At 38.9% G+C, this 21,782-nt stretch overlaps 1 protein-coding gene across 4 annotated transcripts in view; it reads right to left on the bottom strand.

Annotated features, from left to right (window-relative positions):
* Nucleotides 1-21,782, bottom strand: part of PLEKHB2 (pleckstrin homology domain containing B2) — a 45,994-nt gene that overhangs the window by 6,104 nt on the left and 18,108 nt on the right. For 2 of the 4 annotated variants that reach the window (XM_024734489.1, XM_024734488.1), the window contains exons 4-7: nucleotides 21,621-21,723; nucleotides 16,875-16,914; nucleotides 15,509-15,598; nucleotides 4,858-4,966 (exon numbers count right to left, since the gene is read on the bottom strand). In XM_024734489.1, coding sequence (XP_024590257.1) covers nucleotides 4,858-4,966; nucleotides 15,509-15,598; nucleotides 16,875-16,914; nucleotides 21,621-21,723 — 342 coding nt within the window. The remainder of the gene's footprint in view (nucleotides 1-4,857; nucleotides 4,967-15,508; nucleotides 15,599-16,874; nucleotides 16,915-21,620; nucleotides 21,724-21,782) is intronic. The other 2 variants (XM_024734490.1, XM_024734492.1) reach the window with 2 other exon arrangements.

Raw genomic sequence — 21,782 nt, forward strand, 5'->3', positions numbered from 1 at the left:
GAACAACAGAATACACATTTTTCTCAAGTGCTCATGGAACATTCTCCAGGATAGATCATATCTTGGGTCACAAATAAAGCCTTGGTAAATTTAAGAAAACTGAAATTGTTTCAAATATCTTTTCCAACCACAACACTATGAGACTTGATACCAATTACAGGAAAAGATCTGTAAAAAATACAAACACATGGAGGCTAAACAATACACTACTAGAACCATATTAACAAATTGAAGGAGAAAAACCATAGATCATCTCAATAGATGCAGAGAAAGCTTTCGACAAAATTCAAAACCCATTTATGATAAAAACCCTCCAGAAAGTAGGCATAGAGGGAACTTTCCTCAACATAATAAAGGCCATATATGATAAACCCACAGCCAACATCGTCCTCAATGGTGAAAAACTGAAACCATATCCACTAAGATGAGGAAAAAGACAAGGTTGCCCACTCTCACCACTCTTATTCAACATAGTTTTGTAAGTTTTAGCGACAGCAATCAGATAAGAAAAGGAAGTAAAAGGAATCCAAATTGGAAAAGAAGAAGTAAAGCTGTCACTGTTTGCAGATGACATACTATACGTAGAGAATCCTGAAGATGCTACCAGAAAACTACTAGAGCTAATCAATCAATCTGGTAAAGTAGCAGGATACAAAATTAATGCAAAAAAAAAAATGTCATGAAGAACCTAGGGGTAAGCTGGGAATAAAGACACAGACCTACTAGAGAATGGACTTGCGGATATGGGGAGGGGGAAGGGTAAGCTGTGACAAAGTGAGAGAGTGGCACGGACATATATACACTACCGAACGTAAAGTAGATAGCTTGTGGGAAGCAGCCGCATAGCACAAGGAGATCAGCTCGGTGCTTTGTGATCGCCTGGACGGGTGGGATAGGGAGGGTGGGAGGGAGGAAGATGCAAGAGGGAAGAGATATGGGAACATATGTATATGTATAACTGTTTCATTTTGTTATAAAGCAGAAAGTAACACACCATTGTAAAGCAATTATACTCCAATAAAGATGTAAAAAAAAATGTTTAATCCACATTTAAAAAAAGAAAAAAAAAAAGAGATCCCGTGAAAAATCTAAATCTGCATTCCCTCTGTTAGACCCCCAGAGGGATCTCCTCAATGCATGTCCAGGAGCCAACTTCTCCTTCTGTTTCTACCAGGGAGCTAAGTCCTTTTTAAAAAAATATTAATTAATTAATTAATTTATTTTTGGCTGCATTGGGTCTTCGCTGCTGCATGCGGGCTTTTCTCCATTTGCGGCGAGCGGGGGCTCCTCTTTGTTGTGGTGCGCAGGCTTCTCATTGCGGTGGCTTCTCTTACTGTGGAACACAGGCTCTAGGCATGCAGTCTTCAGTAGTTGTGGCGCACGGGCTTAGTTGCTCCGCAGCACGTGGGATCTTCCCAGACCAGGGATCGAACCCGTGTCGCCTGCATTGGCAGGCGTATTCTTAACCGCTGCGCCACCAGGGAAGTCCCAGGAGCTAAGTCCTTAACAAAGGCAACTAGGGACATTTCCAAGTTGTACTTATTTTAATTATCTAATTTAACTAACCTTTACATAAATGATCGAAACATGAATGTAGAAAAGGCAGATACTGTTTCTATGACAATTAAGTTAGATACTTTAGGAAAGTCTAAATAAAGGCAAGTTACTTTTACAAATTATCATCAAACCAACGAATTGAGTAAACAATAAAAGATGGGGGAGGAGACACCAAGAATCACAAAATCTAGAGGTCTGCTCTCAGACTCGGCCCTGGAAACTGTAGTGCAATTATGTGTCACATGAGTACCATCACTGTAAGAGAGAAACAGAGGACTCCAACCAAAGGAGCCAACTCAAACCAAAGACCTCAAGCCCACAACAAGAGACAGCTGAACAAATGTCCACTAACACGGGAAAATTAAAACAGAATACTTATAGTGTGTACACAGCACTCTGAGCACTTTTAAATTGGCTGCCCGTCCACCAGTCCCCAATCATATTAAAGAGAAGGCCTTTAACCTTCTCTGCATGACTAGGGCCTCTATGGACACTGCAAGGCAGTGTGTCATGAAGCTGGCAAAGCACCGGAGTATCTTAGACAGGCTGACTGAAGAGCTCTGTCTGGTTACCAGCACGATGCTGCAGTGGGACGACCACTACTGAGCAGCCCTTCCACAGCAAGCACACTGCTAGCTGGTCACAGCACTAATGCTGAATGCCTATGGACTGCACTCAGCCCTCAGCAGCAAGTATTCTGAGGTGGCCCCAAGCGTGCTGTCTCTTTTTTCATCATGGAAGTCAAAGGCAAGGATGGAATCCTATGTACAGAAATTCCCTTCACAAGCACAAGCACAGAACTTCTGCTTTTGTACAGAATTAGAAACAGCTGGGATTATCCCAGTCTGTGGCCTAGGGGCTGAATAAAAGACTGGTTCTCATCAGACGATTAGGCTAGGGCTTAAAAACCGACCACCAACCCCAAAATAAATGGGGAAAAAAATAATTCATACAAGGGAAAATCTAATTTGTAAACAACTGTACAATGTTTATCTTTGCCGGTCATCATACAAATGTAAACTAAAGCAACCTGACTCCATGTTAAGACCTTATCAAAACTTTCAGGGCTTCCCTGGTGGCGCAGTGGTTGAGAGTCGGCCTGCCGATGCAGGGGACGCGGGTTCGTGCCCCGGTCCGAGAAGATCTCACATGCCGTGGAGCAGCTAGGCCCGTGAGCCATGGCCGCTAAGCCTGTGCGTCCAGAACCTGTGCTCCGCAGCGGGAGAGGCTACAACAGTGAGAGGCCCGCGTACCACAAAAAAAAAACACTTTCAGAGCACAACAGGCAATCTTTATGGGACTACAGAGAAACCAGTACATCACTAACTCCTAGTGGCATTATAAACTGATGAACTATTCTGGAAATTAACTTGGTAAATGGTATCAAGACTTACTGTAATACTGTCAGATGAAATGATATAAAGTCTGAATTTCCCTCAAAACATTCCAGAGGTGGGGAGAGAAGGTACAGGTGAAACAAGATGTGGTAACTGTTGAAGCTGGTAACAGGCAAATTTGACAGTTCATTTACTGTCTCTACTTTTGTATGTTTGAAAACTTTTATAATTTTTTAATGGTATCAAAAGAAACAAAAATGTTTTTGCCCTTTGACATATTAATTTAATATAGAGAAATCAGAAATGTATTCTAAGACATATTTAACAGAAATGGAAAAGAAAATGATTAGAAATATTCAAAGCAATATCTACAATAGTAAAAATGAAAAGAAAAAAGTAAAGACTTAACTAATAATACATCACCCACATGACAGTATGCAATCATTAAAAAGACTTAATGGGCTTCCCTGGTGGTGCAGTGGTTGAGAGTCCGCCTGCCGATGCAGGGGACACGGGTTTGTGCCCCGGTCCGGGAAGATCCCACATGCCGCGAAGCGGCTGGGCCCGTGAGCCATGGCCGCTGAGCCTGCGCGTCCAGAGCCTGTGCTCCGCAATGGGAGAGGCCACAACAGTGAGAGGCCCACGTACCGCAAAAAAAAAAAAAAATACTTAAGAAGATTATGTAGCACTCTGGACAAAATACATAAAATTTTATTGATAAAATGAGAATAGAATGCAAAAAGTAATGTAAGATAACAAAGATGAAACAATTATTTTACATGGGGAAAATAATTCAAACAAAAATAGTTGTGCTAGAATTACAGGATAGAGAGATAGTTCATTTTTCAGCATCATTATTTTATCAGTTTTCAACTTGACATGAAAAAAGAAAAATCAAGCGAGGCAGAATCCTTCAGTCTATGCTAGATGAGTGCACTGCATCAGATTCCAGACACAGATAACAGGAGAAACTCTCTTGTATTAGGTGCTAATGCATGAGAAACCAAAGTAACCACCACTAACCAAAAGAACACTTTGGGTCTGGGGCCGGCCAAATCCAGAGACCCCGTGGCAGCCCCCTTGGCTTCTCTGCGACATTAATATCAGTGACCACACACCCTTCTGGTAACACACTCTCCTTCTACTGCTTCTGCGTTAAGGCACTGTGCTAGGTTTGCTCACAGCCACTTAGAGTTCTGATCTCTTGGAAAGCTCTGGGCTCCCATTCCAGTCTATTCACCAACTCACTCTCTGTGTGTCGCTCTGACAAGCAATACCCACTGTGACCTGCCCCTGGCTGACTTCACCTGCTCATTGGGGTCTGGGTGTGGCCTCACTCTTCAGGCCATCAGGCACGTAGCTCTGGTCCCTCTTGCCCTGGTTGTAGGCGCCAGCGTATTCCTGTACCTCCACCCTGTAGGCTTCCCCTGACCATGCTGCACCTAGGACTTGATGCCTCCTACACAGGCCAGTCATTCATACCTAACAACTTGTTTCGGGTGAGGTGGAAGATGAAAGGAACCCATTAAAAGCCCAGAATAAACATAAGCCCTCCCAGGCCTCTACTTCACCTGCAAAATGGAACATCACACCTAAACAGTGATAATTTTTGAAGGATATTACCAGAAGGAAAAAAAAGAGAAAGATTACCTTTTATCCCTTAAAATGGGCCTCTTAGTTTGGTTGCTTCTTAATGTAAAGGAATTTCAGTAAGTACAAATTCTCTTCTTGGGGATGAATCTGGATACAATAGTGAAGTTTTAAAAATCAAGCCCACTCTAACTTTTGTGAAGCAGTGTGAAGATATATAATGATTCTTTTTTTTTTTAAGTAGTGGAGTGATTTCTAGTCTAACCAGAAGAAACATAGCTCACCTTAAATTGAGAAATAAAAATTCTTCAGGCTTTATTGATCTACTCACTAAATGAAGAGAAACAAGGAATGAAAGGCTGGCATAAGTTACCTGCATATGGGTACTGGTAGGGTACAGCATAAGCCTGCCCATTTGCAGCATAGACAACTTGAGTTCCTGGCGGGTATGCACCACTGTATGGACCATAGCCGTATGCCTGCTGAAAAGATATAGGCCCATTAGAAATACAATTTTGAAATTTCAACATCCATTTATAATAAAAACTCTCAACAAAGTGGGTATAAAGAGAACATTCCCCAATATAATAAAAGCTATATATGACAAGCCCATAGCTAGCATCATCCTCAATGGTGAAAAACTGAAAGCATTTCCTCTAAGATCAGGAACAAGACAAGGATGTCCACTCTCACCACTTTTTATTCAACATACTATTGGAAGGCCTAGCCAGAGCAATTAGACAAGGAAATAAAAGTCATCCAAACTGGAAAGGAAAAAGTAAAACTGTCACTACTTGCAGATGACAGCCTAAAGGCTCCACCAAAAAACTGTAAGAATAAATGAATTCAGTAAAGTTGCAGGATACGAAATCAACATACAGAAACCTGTTGCGTTTCTATACATTAATAACAAACGTTCAGAAAGGGAAGTTAAGAAAACGATCCCATTTACAATTGCATCAAAAACAATAAATTATTAACATATACACACTACTATATATAAAATAGATAATCAACAGGACCTACTGTATAGCACAGGGAATTCTACTCAATACTGTGTGATAACCTATATGGGAAAAGAAACTGAAAACTAATAGATATATGTGTATGTATAACTGAATCACTTTGCTGTACACCTGAAACTAACACAACATTGTAAATCAACTATACCCTAATATAAAATAAAAATTAAAAAGAAAAACAAACAAAAAAACAATAAAATACCTAGGAATAAATTTAACCAAGGAGGTGAAACGCCTGTACACTGAAAACTATAAGGCACTGATGAAAGAAACTGAAAATACAAATAAATGGAAAGATATTCCAAGCTAATGGATTGGAAGAATAGATAAAATGTCCATACTATCCAAAGTAATCTACAGATTCAATGCAATCCTTAACAAACTTCCAATGGCATTTTTTGCAGAAACAGAACAATCTTAAAATTTGTATGAAACTACAAAAGACCCAAAATAGCCAAAGAAAGAAGAATGAAGCTGGAGGCATCAGGCTCCCAGATTTCAAACTATACTACAAAGTAATCACAACAGTATGGTATTGGCATAAAAACAGACACACAGATCAATGGAACAGAAGAGAGTGCCCAGAAACAAACCCAAGTGTATATGGTCAATTAACTTACAACAAAGGAGCCAAGAGAACACAATGGGGAAAGGACAGTCTCTTCAATAAATGGTGCTGGGAAAAGTAGACAGCCACATGCAAAAGAATGAAACTAGACCACTATCTTATACCATACACAAAAATTAACTCAAAATGGATTAAACATGTAAGACCTGAAACCATAAAACTCCTAGAAAAAAACAAAGGTGATAAGCTCCTTGACATTGGTCATGGTGATGATTTTTTGGATCTTTTTGGATCCAAAGGCAAAGGCAATAAAAGCAAAAATAAATGTGGGACTACATCAACTAAAAAGCTTCTGTACAGCAAAGGAAACCACCAACAAAATGAGAAGGCAACCTACTGAATGGGAGAAAATATTTGCAAATCACATATAGGGAACTCATACAACTCAACAGCAAAAAAATAACCTGATTAAAAAATGGGCCGAAGAACTGAATAGATAACTTCCCAAAGAAGAAATACAGATGGCCAACAGGCACATGAAAAGATACTCAACATTACTGATCATCAGGGAAATGCAAATCAAAACCACAATGAGGTATCACCTCACACCTGTTAGAATGACTATTATTAAAAAGACAAGAGGGCTTCCCTGGTGGCACAGTGGTTGAGAGTCCACCTGCTGAAGCAGGGGACACAGGTTTGTGCCCCGGTCCGGGAAGATCCCGCATGCCGCGGAGCAGCTGGGCCCGTGAGCCATGGCCACTGAGCCTGCACGTCCAGAGCCTGTGCTCCACAACGGGAGAGGCCACAACAGTGAGAGGCCTGCATACCGCAAAAAAAGAAAAAAAAAAAAGACAAGAAATAACAAGTGTTGGCACGGATGTGGAGAAAAGGAAACCCTCATACACAGCTGACAGGAATATAAATTGGTGCCTCCAAAAAGGAAAACAGTAATGGAAGGAAGTTCCTGAAAAAATTAAACATAGAACTAACAGTTGATCCAGCAATTCCACTTCTGGGTATTCATCCAAAGAAAACAAAAACATTAACTCAAAAAGATATCTGTATCCCCATGTTCACTGCATCATTATTTACAATAGCTAAGATATGGAAACAACCTAAGTGTCCATCAGCAAATGGATAAAGAAGATGTGGTCCAAATATACAATGGAATATTATTCTGCCATTAAAAAAGGACATCTTGGGGGCTTCCCTGGTGGCACAGTGGTTGAGAGTCCCCCTGCCAATGCAGGGGACACGGGCTCAAGCCCTGGTCCGGGAAGATCCTACATGCCACAGAGCAACTAAGCCCGTGCACCACAACTACTGAGCCTGCGCTCTAGAGCCCATGAGCCACAACTGCTGAAGCCCGTGCACCCAGAGCCCATGCTCCACAAGAGGAGCCACCACAAAGAGAAGCCCGCACAAGGCAACAAAGAGTAGCCCCCACTCACCACAACTAGAGAAAGCCCACGTGCAGCAACGAAGACCCAATGCAGCCAAAAATTAAATAAATTAAATAAATAAATAAATCATGGGGATATAATATACAGCATGGTGACTATAGTTAATAATACTATACTGCATATTTGAAAGTTGCGAAGAGGGTATGTACTAAAAATTTTCAACACAAGAAAAAAAATTCTTTATGGTGACAGAGTTTAACTAGACCTAGTGCAGTGATTATTTTGCAATATATACAAATACAGATCATTATGTTGCATACCTGAAACTAATATAATGTTGCATGTCAATTATACCTCAATTTTGAAAAATACAATTTGGAAACCACTGGGAATATATTAAAATTGGTTCTCCAAGTTGCAGTCAATAAAGTTTGACACTCTATTAAAAAAATAACATGACGGGACTTCCCTGGTGGTCCAGTGGCTAAGACTCCGTGCTCCCAATGAAGGAGGCCCAGGTTCAATCCCTGGTCAGGGAACTAGATCCCACACGCATGCCACTACTAAGAGATCATTCCCATGCTGCAACTAAAGATCCCGCACACCGCAACTAAGACCTGGTGCTGCCCAATAAATAAATAAATATTTTTAAAATAATAACAATAAATAAAGAACATGAGACAGTGTGCTTATGCCCTTTGTTTTAATATCCTAAAAAAACAAACCCACAACTGTAATCTACTTTCAGGCTGTAAAATAAAGTAGGTGGAAAACACAACAAAAAAAGAGAACTGGACTTGCCAGAGATTCCAATTTCATTTCAGCTGTACCACTAACTTGACCTTCAGTAAGTCATCTAACTACTGTAGGCCTTGTTTTATTCATCTCTAAAATGATCAGTTTGGACCAGGTGATAAACGAGATTCATCCAAAGCCAGTTTTCTCTTGGTGAAGCCAGCCTAGCAGCAAAACCCTCCCAGCCCAATTACCAGCAGTTCCTGGCAGGAGAATATAAAAGACTGATACTGGGGGGTCTGAGGTCTGAGGCCTGGGCAGGTAACTGGCAGTTTTCCACAAGGACACGCCTATGAAAGGGCATTGCCAGAAATGGGCAGTCGACTGCCTCCACTGACCAAGTAAAGGACTACCGTATACTGGGAAATACGGAGATGAAAGGCCTGACCTTCTTTATGAGCTCACAGGTGGTAACAGGGCAGACATGTTTACAGACAATTACAATTATTGTCATTATGTGACAAAGGCTATACACAGGGGAGAACAGGGAGCTATGGCCTGGCAAATACGTATGTAGATCTAAACCCGTTATCTTACAAAAGCAGGAGACAGAATTTATGCTTCTGTAAGACAGAATAGATGCAGACGTTGTTTTCCCTATTCTTCCTTCTAAGTACAACTGAAAACCCTGGACACTATACATACAACAAACACAAGGAGACTCTGAAAGGTGGAGAGAAAGCAGGTGACTGTCTAGGGACTTCATGACCCTAAGAAGGACACACAGTGAGTTCCCTGGGTTTTCTTTTTGCCTCCTACATCCGACTGGATAATGTAGAAGCAGCAACCAAGAAATGCCAACGTGTGCAGACCTTTCTTGGTCTGCCTCAAGGAAAGCCTGCTGTCTCTACCCAAAGAGCCTAAGAAGGAAAAGGCCAATCTGGCAAGAGAGACCATTTTCAGGCAGTAACTACTCCACTCCAGCCAAACAACACAAAAATAGCTGTGGCTATTACTCCCACCAGCAAAGTTCGGTATGGAGAAAGACGCTCTCCCACCCCCATCTCAAACAGTGTCAGAGAAGGCCAAGTGGGAAGCTGGGAATTTCATCGCTACCAGATGGAAACAGGCCACCTCCAGTCCCATACCACAGTGTCAGTGGAGACCATGCAAGGAGCCAGAACTCCCATCTCTGCCCAGCAGAAACAAGGTGCCCCTTCCTGTCCTGCTGGAGTAGGATCAACAGAGACCCAGTGGAGAGTAAGTACTTCTACAACCTCTTATCAGTAACCATAGTATCAGTGAAGGCTAGTGGGGAGCAGCAGGGCAAGTCCCTCCAACTCCCAGGCAGGCTGGTGTCAGCAGAGACCTAGAGAAGGGCCTGAATTCCCAGCCCTCTCAGCAGTGACAATGAGCCAGTGTCAAATGGGACCCAGGGGACAACCTGGACTTCCACCGTTACATGAAGGAACAAAGCAGACCCCCTCTTCACCCAGCAGAGGAGCATTAGGAGCAAGTCTGCTAAAATGCAAGACTTAAGTAGATTCAGTCTTATAATATTTAAAATGTCCAGGTTTTGATAAAGAATAATTCATCATACCAAGAACCAGGAAGATCTCAAACTGGATGAGAAAAGACAACAAAAGAGACCAACACCAAGATGACAAAGATGTTGGAATTACCTGGGAAGGATTTTAAAGCAGCTATCATTAAAATATTTCAATAAGTAATTAAGAACATGTTTGAAATTCATAAAAGAAACAGGAAGTCTCCACAAAACCAGAAAAATATCAGGAAAAACTATATAAAGATATATATCAAGAATAACCAATGAAAATTTTAGAAATACAAAAATAACTAATAAATTATTCAATGAATGGACTCAACAACAAATAGAGATGACAAATAATCAATGAACATGAATATAAAGAGTAGAAATTACCTAATTAGAACAAAGAAAAAGCAGATTGAAGAAAAAGTGAACAAAAACTCTGAGACATGTGGGACATCTAACATCTGCGTCATCAGTTTCATTAGAGAAAGAGGGTGGGTCTAAAACAACATTCCAGAAATAATAGGTTAAAATTTCCCAAATTTAGCAAGAAACATAAACCTACGTATTCAAGAAACTGAATGAACACCAAATAAGATAAATCCCCAAATACACACATCAGAGTCAAACTTCTGAAAACTAAAGACAAGGAAAGTAGCCAGAAACAATGCACTACGTATACGGGGGAAGAAATTCAAATGACAGCAGATTTCTAATCAGAAATCAGGAGGGCCAAAGGAAATAGCACACATTTATCAAGTGCTGAAAGAAATGTCAACTCAGAATTCTATACTACTGAAAATATTCTTCAGAACAAAGATGAAATTGAGACATTCTCAGATGAAGGAAAACTGAGGATCTGTTGCCAGCAGATCTATCCTAAGAGAATGACAAAAGGAAGTTCACTAAACAGTAAATAATAAACGAAATCTTGAAACATCAGGAGGTAAAAAAATATAGTCAAAGCAGAATACATGTAAACATAATAAAAATCACATCTTGATTTTTCTAATGTTTGACAGCTGTAGCAAAATCTATAACACCATCTAATATGGTTCTCAATACATGTAAAAGAAATACTTAAAACAATTATACCATAAAATGAGAGAGAAAAAAGGAATTTAGAGGTAATGGTTTGATACTTCACTGGACCTGGTAAAATGTGAACACCGGACTTTGAAAAATATGTGTATATGTATAATGTAACAACTAGAGCAACCATTAAAATAGCAATACAAAGAGATACTCAAAACATTACAGATACATCAAAATGTAATTCTAAAACATGTTCTATGGGAATTCCCTGGCAGTCCAGTGGTTAGGACTCTGCGCTCTCACCACCAAGGGCCTGGGTTCGCTCCCTGGTCAGGGAACTAAGGTCCCACAAGCCGCGCAGTACAGCCAAAAAATAAATAAAAATAAAAATAAATAAATAATAAGATAAAATAAAACATGTTCTAGTAACTCACAAAAAGCTTAAGTAAAAGAACATACAGAAATGAAAAACAGAACCAAAGGAAAACAAAAACTAAAATGGCATACTTAACGTATCAAAATTACATCATATGCAAATGGTCTGTGGGGAAGGTTAAGAGTGATGGTGTTTAAGGGTACAAACTTGTAACAAGTATTAAATAAGCCTTGAGATCTAATCCATCATATAATGAATATAGACAATAATATCATGCTGTAATTATGTAGTGTAATAAATATTGCTACATTTGCAATCATTTACAATATATAAAGGTATCAAAATAACATATAGTACACCTTAAACTTACACAATAAAAAAATGTAAATGGCCTAAATATACCAGTTACAAGATAGAGATTTGTCAGATGGGGGGATGAGGGGATGACCCAACTATATGCTGTCTATAAGAAACTTCAAATGTACTATGTATGTTGAAAGAAAAAAGATGGGAAAAGAGATATCATGCAAACATTAATAAAAAGGAAGCAGAAGTGGTTACATTAATATCAGATAGAGTAGACATAAGACTAAAGAAAATTATCAGAAACAGAGAAGAACATAACATAATGATAATAGGGTTAATCCACCAAAAAAATATAAGTGTGTATGGACCAAATGACAGAGCCGCACACATAAATTAGACAACTTATATAAATGAAAAGGACCAATTCCTCAAAAAGTATAAAATACCACAACCCATTCAATATGAAATAGAGAATGAATAGTCCTGTAACTATTAAGAAAACAGAATTTGTAATTTAAAATATCCCCCAAAAGAAATCTCCAGGCAGGCCCAGACAGTTTCACTGGAAATGTCTACCAAATGATTAAAGAAGAATTAACATCACTTCTACACAATATCTTCTAGAAAATACAAGAGCATGGAACAGTTCCTTAACTTCTATAAAGTCGGTATCACCTGATAACAAAATAAAACAGAGTACAAAAAAAAGAAAACTACAGACCAATATCCCTCATGAATACAGTTGCAAAAACTCCTAATAAATATTAGCAAACATAGAATTCAGCAATAAATAAAAAGAATTATACACCACAACCTAGTGAGATTTATTCCAGGGATGCAAAGCTGGTTCAGTATTCAAAAATCAATGTAACCCACCATATTTAAGTTTAAAAAAAAAAAGGTTTTAAAAAAATCACATGACCAAATCAATTGATGCAGAAAAGGTATATGACAAAATCCAACACCCATTCATGGTAAACACTCAGAAAACTAAAAAAAAGAAGGACTTTCTTCAACTTGACAAACAACATCTACAAAAAACATCACATTTAGTGTGGAAAAACTGAACACATTCCCCGTAAAATCAGGAACAAGGCAAGAATGCCTGCTCTCACCATTGCTCTTCAATATAATATTGGAAGTTCTAACCAGGGCAATAAGGTAAGGCAAGGCAAGGAAATAGAAGGTACACAGACGACAAAGGAAGAAATAACTCTATTTGTAGATGACATGACTGTCTATATAGTATATTCCAAAGAATCTAAAATAAAATACTTGGACTTCCCTGGTGGCGCAGTGGTTAAGAATCCGCCCGCCAATGCAGGGGACATGGGTTCGAGCCCTGGTCCAGGAAGATCCCACATGCCGTGGAGCAACTAAGCCCACACGCCACAACTACTGAGCCTGCGCTCTAGAGCCTGCGAGCCACGTCTACTGAAGCCCGCGCGCTTAGAGCCCATGCTTGGCAAGAAAGAGAAGCCACCACAATGAGAAGCCCGCGCACAGCAAATGAAGAGTAGCCCCCGCTTGCTGCAACTAGAGAAAGTCCACGCACAGCAACGAAGACCCAACACAGCCAATAAATAACTAAATTTATAAAATAAAATACTTATAGAACTAATAAGTGAGTTTAGTAATAAGCTCACAGGCTACAAGATCAACATATAAAAATCAACTGTGTTTCTATATACTAGCAATAAACATGGAGAAAATGAAATTTGAAATACCATATACAAAAATTCAAAAAAAAAGAGAAACATTTAAGTATAAATCTAACAAAACACATACAGGATTTATATACTGAAAGCTACAAAATGCTAGTGAAAAAAAATCAAACAGGATCTAAATAGACAGTCCATTTTCATGGATTGGAAGCTCAACATAATAAAGATGTCAATGCTCCCCCCAAAAACCTGATTTCTATCAAAATCCCAGAAAGATTTTGCTGTACATTTAGACAAATTTACATGGAAAGTAAGTGGAATCAGAATAGCTAAAAGAATTCTGAAAAGGAAGAATGAAGTGGGGGGAATCAGCCTACCCAATCTCAAGACTTATTATTGATATATAGCTACAGTAATCAAGTCTGTGTGGTATCAGAGGATGGAACAGACAGAGAACCCAGAAACAGACACACATAAATACAGTCAACTGATTTTTTACAGAGATGCAAAACCAATTCCAGAAAGGATTAACAGTCTTTTCAACAAATAGTGATGGGACAATTGGACATCCATATGCAAAAAAAAAAAAAAAGAACCTCAACATAACCCTCTCACCTTATTAAAAATTAACTGACAACAGAAAAGACTCGTGTATAAATCCTAGGACTATGAAACGTTCAGAAGATAACATAGGAGAAAATCTTGGGAAACTTGGTCTAGGTGAAGTGTTAAACCTGACAACAAAACACAGTCCATAAAAGGAAAAACTGATAAATTGGACTGCATCAAAATTAAAAACTCTGTGAAAGGCACTGTCAAGAGAATAAAAAGATCAGATATGATCACATATCTGACAAAGGATTCCTATCTCAAACATATATATAAGAACTCTCAAAACTCAACAATAAAAAAATAATAAAACAAGTAGAAAATGAGCAAATGACATGAAGATACATCTCACTGAACAGGATATATGGATGGCAAGTAAGCACATAAAAAGATGTTCAACATCACAAGCTATGGGAAATGCCAATTAGGATCACAGTGAAATATCACTACACACCTATCGGAATAGTTAAAGTAAAAAACAGCGACAACAGCAAATGCTGGTGAGGATACAGAGAAAGTAAACCACACATACACTACTGATGGGAAAGAGAAATAGTAGAGAAACTCTGGAAAGCAGTTTGTCAGCTTTTTAAAAAACTAATCATATACTTACCACACATTCAACTCAGCAATTACATTTTTGGGCACTTATCCCAGAGAAATAAAACTTTATGTCTGCATAACAACCTGTACATGAGTGTTCACATAAGGTTTATTGGTAACAGCCAAAATCTAGAAACAACCAAAATGTCTCCCAATAGGTAAACGTTCAATACATAATGTGGTACATCCATACCATGGCATACTACTCAGCAATAAAAAGGAACAGACTACTGACACATGCAACAATTTGGATGATTCTCAAGGGCGTTGTGCTTAGCGAAAACATCAAAAGATCTCAAAAGATCACATGTTATATGATTCCATGTATATAACACTGTGGAAATGACAAAGTTATACAGATGGCAAACAAATCAGTGGTTGACAGGAGTTAGGGAAGGGGAAGAAGGGTGTGACTATAAGAGGGTGTAGCAGGAAGAAGATATTATGAACAGTTTTATATCTTGATTGAGGTGGCGGTTATACAAATCTACACATATGATAAAATGACATGGAACCACACATAAACATTGCACCAATTTCAAATTCCTGGTTTTGATTTTATCTACCATGTAACAGCTGGGGAAATGGGTGAAGAGTACATGAGACATGAGATTTCTCCATATTACCTTTGCAACTTCTTGTGAATCTATAATTATTTCAAAATTAAAAGTAAAAAAAAAATCAAAGTGCCTCCCACAAGAGACTTCTATATGTAGCACTGAATGCCTGGCACCTCTAACTAGGGGACACCACAAGGTATTTGGCATGTGATTTTTTTTTAAGGTTTTGTTTTTGTTTTTTCAAAATAAAAAAAAAGCATTTTTTCTGATGATAGAGAGTATTCAAGTAAATAATTAAGTATAAACTTGAATCATCAAAATCATATTACCATGATTCATTTTTAGGTCTATCTTAAAAAGAAAATGTGAACAGGAAGATTATAAAGCAGTTGCTTTATTTTAGGAAAGCAAAAGATGACAACAATCTATTTAAAAAAGAAAAGTTTAAAGAAGAAAGGGTTTACAGTACATTTCTAATTTCTGTGATACTGGCTGGCTCAAAGTTTTCTTTTGTTTTAAAAGCACAGTAGCACAGAGACGCCAAGTTTCCCTCACTTGGATTCTATAAGGCAAAGATTTGCTCCCTACCTCAGGGGTTGGTGCAGCATAGGCTGTGTAAGGAGGTGGGGAGGAAACCACGGCAGTCTCATCATACACGATTTCTGAGCCAACATAAGCCTTGAGAGGAGAGAAAGTATGAAAACAAGTGAGTTGCCACAAAGCAACCAAAGGCTCTTATGATACTATACCCTTTTATTTAGTAAATTAAAAAAGTAATAAAAGCCGAAAAGTTTAATCTTTGAAGAGGAAATATAACAGCTCTCTGAGAAGCAATGACTAGCAGGACCACCCTCCCCTTGCCCACCACCCAGCACTCCAGTGTCCTTTGAATTCAGGAGGATGTGGCCCTCCTCAGCCACCAGCAGGGGGCAGAAGTAGAGTTCTCACTGCCCAAGAAGGCCACAGGGCCTCCACTGTTACCCAGCCCTTTTAAAAGATGTTACACCACTCTCAACATCCCTTCTGTTCACAAATAAAAATCCTACAATCTAAAACGTAGCAGTCAGGGATATGTTCTACACTCACAATCTGGTTTTTCCATTAAAAAATTTAAAAATCTTTCAGTAAATTACCCCCCAGTGGAAAACAAAAATATGTGTACTCTTTTTAAAAATATCCACATGAAGAATCACCTTAGCTCTTGCCCCTAACTATATGAATCATCAATACTAACTTCATTCAAGTAAAGGATTTTCATCGAAGAAAAGGTAACTGGACCTGTAATCTTAGGAGGAAAAACAGTCCCGAGCTAACAAAAGTAGGAAAAAACAGCATTTGGATATTAAGTCTTTTTACTTTCTTTTTCCCCTGTACAAATTCTTTAAAAAGCACCATCTACCTTTCTCTTTCCTTCCTAGAGAAATAAATGAAAAAATAAAACCCTATCTGAAGAATGAAAATGTTGACCACAGAGGGAATTGCCTTTGATTCCCTGACAGACACCAAGATGGTATCACTAGCCTCTACAAATGGGGTTTACTGTCTCAGTTACTTCCTAAAGCCGGAAGAAACTAGAGACAAGTACAAGTCCCAAAAATGTTTATTTCACAGGCTGAGATGCTATTCATGAAAAGGACCCTGTGGTCCCTTTTGTGCCTTCTCTGTAAATGGCAGCAGAATTCAGAGTGTTGCAAATCTTTGTGAGATACAAACATTTCTAGAAAACAACACTGGGACCAGTATGCCTGTGTTAGGAGGGCTCCTCCTGCCAAAATGTTTTGGCAAAATCCAGCTTCCTCACTGTCAGCGAAACACAGCCTATCTCTGCTTGCTCATCCTGGGCTGGATGGCAAAAAAACCCTCTTCCCCATTTCCCTTTTTAACCTCCTGTTCTCCCGTTTGTTACAGCAAGACTAAGTGAAAACATTACTAGTGACTGCCATTAGCAACTTACTGTGTTTGTCCTGGAATCCTGAAGCGTAAATTTCCAGGCCCTGAAGAAAAGAAAGAGGTACTTTATTTCAGGCAATCCAACATCTATCTCAACGGTTCTCAAACCTGCACTGGCATCGGAATTTCTGAAAAAGCTTGTTTAAGAACAGATCTGAAGCCCTTGCCTCAAGACCTACTCAATCAACTTATCTAAGACATGCACTAGGAATATATGATATGTAAAGAAATAAATCTATAGTACATATGTAATATTTAAAGCATAATCTACTCTACAGTTTTTCCTTTACTTTTTAAATAAATGTACAATGCACCATGCTTAACTATACTAGAACTAGCAGTATCTGTTCATGTCATACACACAGATCTACTTGATTTTTTTAATGGCTACATAATGTTCCATGATATGAGATTTAGATGGTCAGCAATATTTTGCTATTAAAAATAATGTTGGTATTTGAGAAACTGACCTATAACGTACGTGAGTTTAAGGTATACAACATGATGACCTGACACGTGTATCATGAATCGATTACCACAATGAGCTAACACCTCCAGGCCCCCCGCACATGATTACCTTTATGTTTTTTCTGGTGATAACACTTACGATCTACTCTCTTAACTTTCAAGTATATGAGACAGTATTATTAATTAGTCACTATGCTGTACAATAGATGCCCAGAACTCACTCATTTTACAGCTGGATGCTTGTACTCCTTGTCCAATATCTCCCCCATTTCCCTCAACCCCTGGCAAACACCAATCTACTCTCTACTTCCATGATTTTGGCTTTTTTAGATTCTACACATAAGTGAGAACATATAGTATTTTTCTTTCTCTGTCTGACTTACTTCACTTAGCATAATGCCCTCAAGGTCCATTTATGTTGTTGTAAAGGCAGGGTTTCCTGTTTTATGGTTGATTAACAGTCCATTACCCATGCATGCACAGGTCTGTGCGTGTGTGTGTGTGTGTGTGTGTGTGTGTGTGTGTGTGTGCGTGCGTGTGTGTGTATCACATTTTACTTATCAGTTCATCCATCATCAGACACTTGAGTTGTTTCCATGTCTTGGCTACTATGAATAATGCGAGAAACACAGGGGTACAGCTACCTCTTTGAGACAATGATTTAATTTCCTTCAGATATATACACAGAAGTGGCATTGCTGAATCATATGGTAGTTCAACTTTTAATTTTTTGAGGAACCTCCATACTGTTTTCCATAGTGGCTGCACAAAGTTACATGCCCACCAATAGTGCACAAGGTTCCCTTTTCTCCACACCCTCACCAATACTTATCTTTTGTCTTTTTGATAACAGCCGTTCTAAGGTGTGAGGTGATCTCACTGTGGTTTTGGTTTGCACCTCCCTGATTATTGGTGATGTTGAGCACCTTTGGAAAAACGTTTTTTCAAGCCCTTTCCCCATCTTTTAATTGGTTCGTTTTTATGCTATGGAGTCATACAAGTTCCCTATATATTTTAGATATTAAACCCTTATCACATAAATGGTTTGCAAATATTTTCTCCTATTCCATAGGATGCCTTGTTATTTTTCTAATTGTTTCTTTTGCTGTGCAGAAGTTTTTTCGTTTAATGTAGTCCCAACTTGTTTACTTCTGCTTTTGTTGCTTGCAATTTTGGTGTCATATCCAAAATCGCTGCCAAGACTAATGTCAAAGACCTTTTCCCCATGTTTCCTTCTAGTAGGTTTACAGTTTACGGTCTTACATTTAAGTCTTCAATCCATTTCAAGTTAACTTTTGTGACTGGTCAAGAGAGGGAGTAAGTCCTTTCTGAAAAATCTGGGTTCTACACTCTTCTAAGCATAATTCCTTTGAATGTCTTATGCCGGGGCTCGCTTATCCTTCTCTGCCTTCCAGTGTTCTGAAATGACAAGCCCTGGGGGAACCTTCCAGTCTCTGCTAAGGTCCCAAGGATATCATAGGCTCAAGGGTTTTTCCTTGGCTTTTTCAAGAAGTATCAGCACCTCTACAGACCGCAGGGTACTACCAAAAATTTTTAAGATTTAATTAGCTCATCTTGTTACTGCTTCTGGGAGCTGGGGTAGGGTTAAAAACTGTGATACATCTCAACAGAATCTTCTATTTCTTTTTCTGACTGTTGCTCTTTGTATTCTGTGCTTGAAATTAAACTTCTTTATTTGGCTGTCACTTCTGAATGTCTTCCCCTTCATTTCACTAGGTAGTTGAGGAAGATGACACAGATTCATTTCCCCCTTTTTTCTCAGAGGTCTCTGGCATGGGTTGAATTGTATCCCCTGCAGAAAGATAAGCTTAAGTCCTAATCCCCAGTACAGGTGAATTACTTAGAAATAGGGTCTCTGCAGATGGAGTCAAATTAAGATGAGGTCATACTGAATGAAGGTGTCCTTCTAAGAAGACGAAATGTGGACATAGACACACAGGGAGAATACCATGTTATAACAGAGGCAGAGACTGGAGTGGTGCAGCTGCAAGCCAAAGAACATCAAGGATAACCGGCCACAACCAAACCTAGGAAGAGGCCAGGAATGATTCTATCCAGAGTCTTAGAGGAAGCATGGCTCTGCTGACACAGTAATGTCAGACCTCTAGCTTCTGGAACTGTGAGAGAATAAACCTGTTGTTTTAAGGCACCTAACTTGTGATACTGTGTTACAGCAGCCCCAGGAAACAAACAGTCTCCTCTTCTTTACTTTTTTACCTTGCTGTGTCATTTTATTTCAAGTGTGTTTCCTGTTAACAGAATAAACAGGTGGACTTTGTATTTTCTGCCCAATCTCAGATCTTATCCTTTTTCAGGAGAATTTAACCAACTCACATTTATTGAATTCACAGATATCATTGGTCTAATTACTGCTACTTCATCTCCTGTCATGCTTTATTAAGCTTACCTGCTGGTTTTTTTTTATTCTTCTAGTATTATCCTCCATTGCTCTGTCCCTAACTGTACCCTTAAAATTAGACACATAAATAAACCTCTATTTTCCCATAAAGGTTAAGAAAAAGTCAGCCTTCCATGCCAAACAAGGCAAGCCCTTCAGTGTACTTTTACCCCTTCTCCCTCCTCTATGACAAAAAAGCCTCCCATGTTTTGTTAAAATATTCTAAAATTTTAGTTCTAGATATTTTTTCCACTAGTACTTAAAGGAACCGTCCATACATGTGACATCTCAGCAAACAGTAGAATAGAGCAGTTAAGAACAAAGGGCTATGAAGACAAAGATTCAAATTCTGAGTCTAGTCTACAAGCTCTAAAACCTTGGGAAGTATGGCAGGCAGAATGATGCCTCCTCCCTACAGAGAGATCCATATCCTAATCCCCAGAACCTCTGAAAATGTTACCTCACCAGGCAAATGGACTCTGCAGCTATACTTAAGGTTAAGGACCTTGAAATGGGGAAGATTATACTGGATTATCGAGGCTGGCTCAAACTATTCTTAAATCCTTAAAAGCATATAACCTTCCCCAGCTACAGAGAATCAGACAGATGACAGCAGGAGAAGGGCTCAGCCCAGAAGCCAAGGAATGCAGGAGGACTCTTGAAGCTAGAAAAGGCAAGGAAACGGACTCCCCCCTAGAGCCTCAAGAAGGGATCATGGCCCTGCCAACACTTTGAAACCTAGTATAAAACTCTGACCTCCAGAAATGTAATCAGAAATGGGTACTGTTCGAAGCCACTAAGCTTGTGGTAATTTATTACAAGAGCATTAAAAACTGATACAGAAAGTTACTTAACCTCACTATGCCTCAATTTCTTACAGCAGAACAGTATCCACTTTATAAGATATGGTGAGGATTAAACAACATACATAAAGCAGTTAGCACAGTACCCAGTGCAAAGTAAGTGTTCAAATTATTAGAGTAAAAATATAGATCCAGTTTATAAAAAAGTAGCAAACTGGCTTGACCTGTGTTCATTTCTCCATTAGTCTTTAGGAAAGGTACATCTTTTCCAGAAAGTGCTATTTAAGATTCACTAATATAAATGAGAAGAATGTAAAAACAAAACTACATCTAGGATTTAAAATAAACCCTAGAGATCTGCAATGTCCAGAGTTAACCTTTGTTAGTGGTACAGTGTGGACAGGAAAAAAAAAATCAGTGTTTTCAAGATTCTGATCCTACATCAATGCTAACGTTAACAGACTGAGAATTAATAAAGTTGGGTTTTCCTTCTTTGTGGTTCCATACCCCTTCTTCAGAGATGGCAGATGGAAATAAGAACCACCAAAAGGAGAAAGGCTATATAATACAGATGTCAGTGCTTTTTAAAAAGACATTTACATAAAAAGGACAAGATTTAAGGGGAATTCCCTGGCAGTCCAGTGGTTAGGACTCCACGCTCTCACTGCTGAGGGCCCAGGTTCAATCCCTGGTCGGGGAACTAATACCCCACAAGCCATATGGCACGGCCAAAAAAGGAAAATTTAAGAACCCACTTAACTATGCCCATCGCCCAATGTGCATCTAGTAATGAAAAAAGAGAGTGCAAAATGACTGTATCTAATAGTTTCTGCCATACTCACTACAATGGGACCCTGCATGGACAGCTCTGCAGAGGCAGAAACGAGGATCAGGGTTATCAGACATGGAGTAAGACTCTTAACATTTCTTTCACACAACCTCTGAGTCACTTATTCTGCTGCCTACAGGAACACGCCACTCCCATTCTTCTCCCTTCCTCATAACTGGAAATTGAAACAGAAAACACTTTTAAAATTAAACACACTGGAAAAAAACTTACAAACAATCATCTGTGCTTTCTGCACAAAGACTGATGGTTTTCCCATCTCGGCAAACAATCTGCAGCAGACAGTCTTTTGGCTTCCCATCTGGAGGCTGAATATCTATGAAAAATATATAGAATACAGGAGTATTTACAGTTTTTTTTTTTAAGGATTTCTTA

Source organism: Neophocaena asiaeorientalis, unplaced genomic scaffold, assembly GCF_003031525.2.
Source record: "Neophocaena asiaeorientalis asiaeorientalis breed wild unplaced genomic scaffold, Neophocaena_asiaeorientalis_V1.1 scaffold32, whole genome shotgun sequence".
NCBI classification, from domain to species: Eukaryota; Metazoa; Chordata; class Mammalia; order Artiodactyla; family Phocoenidae; genus Neophocaena; species Neophocaena asiaeorientalis.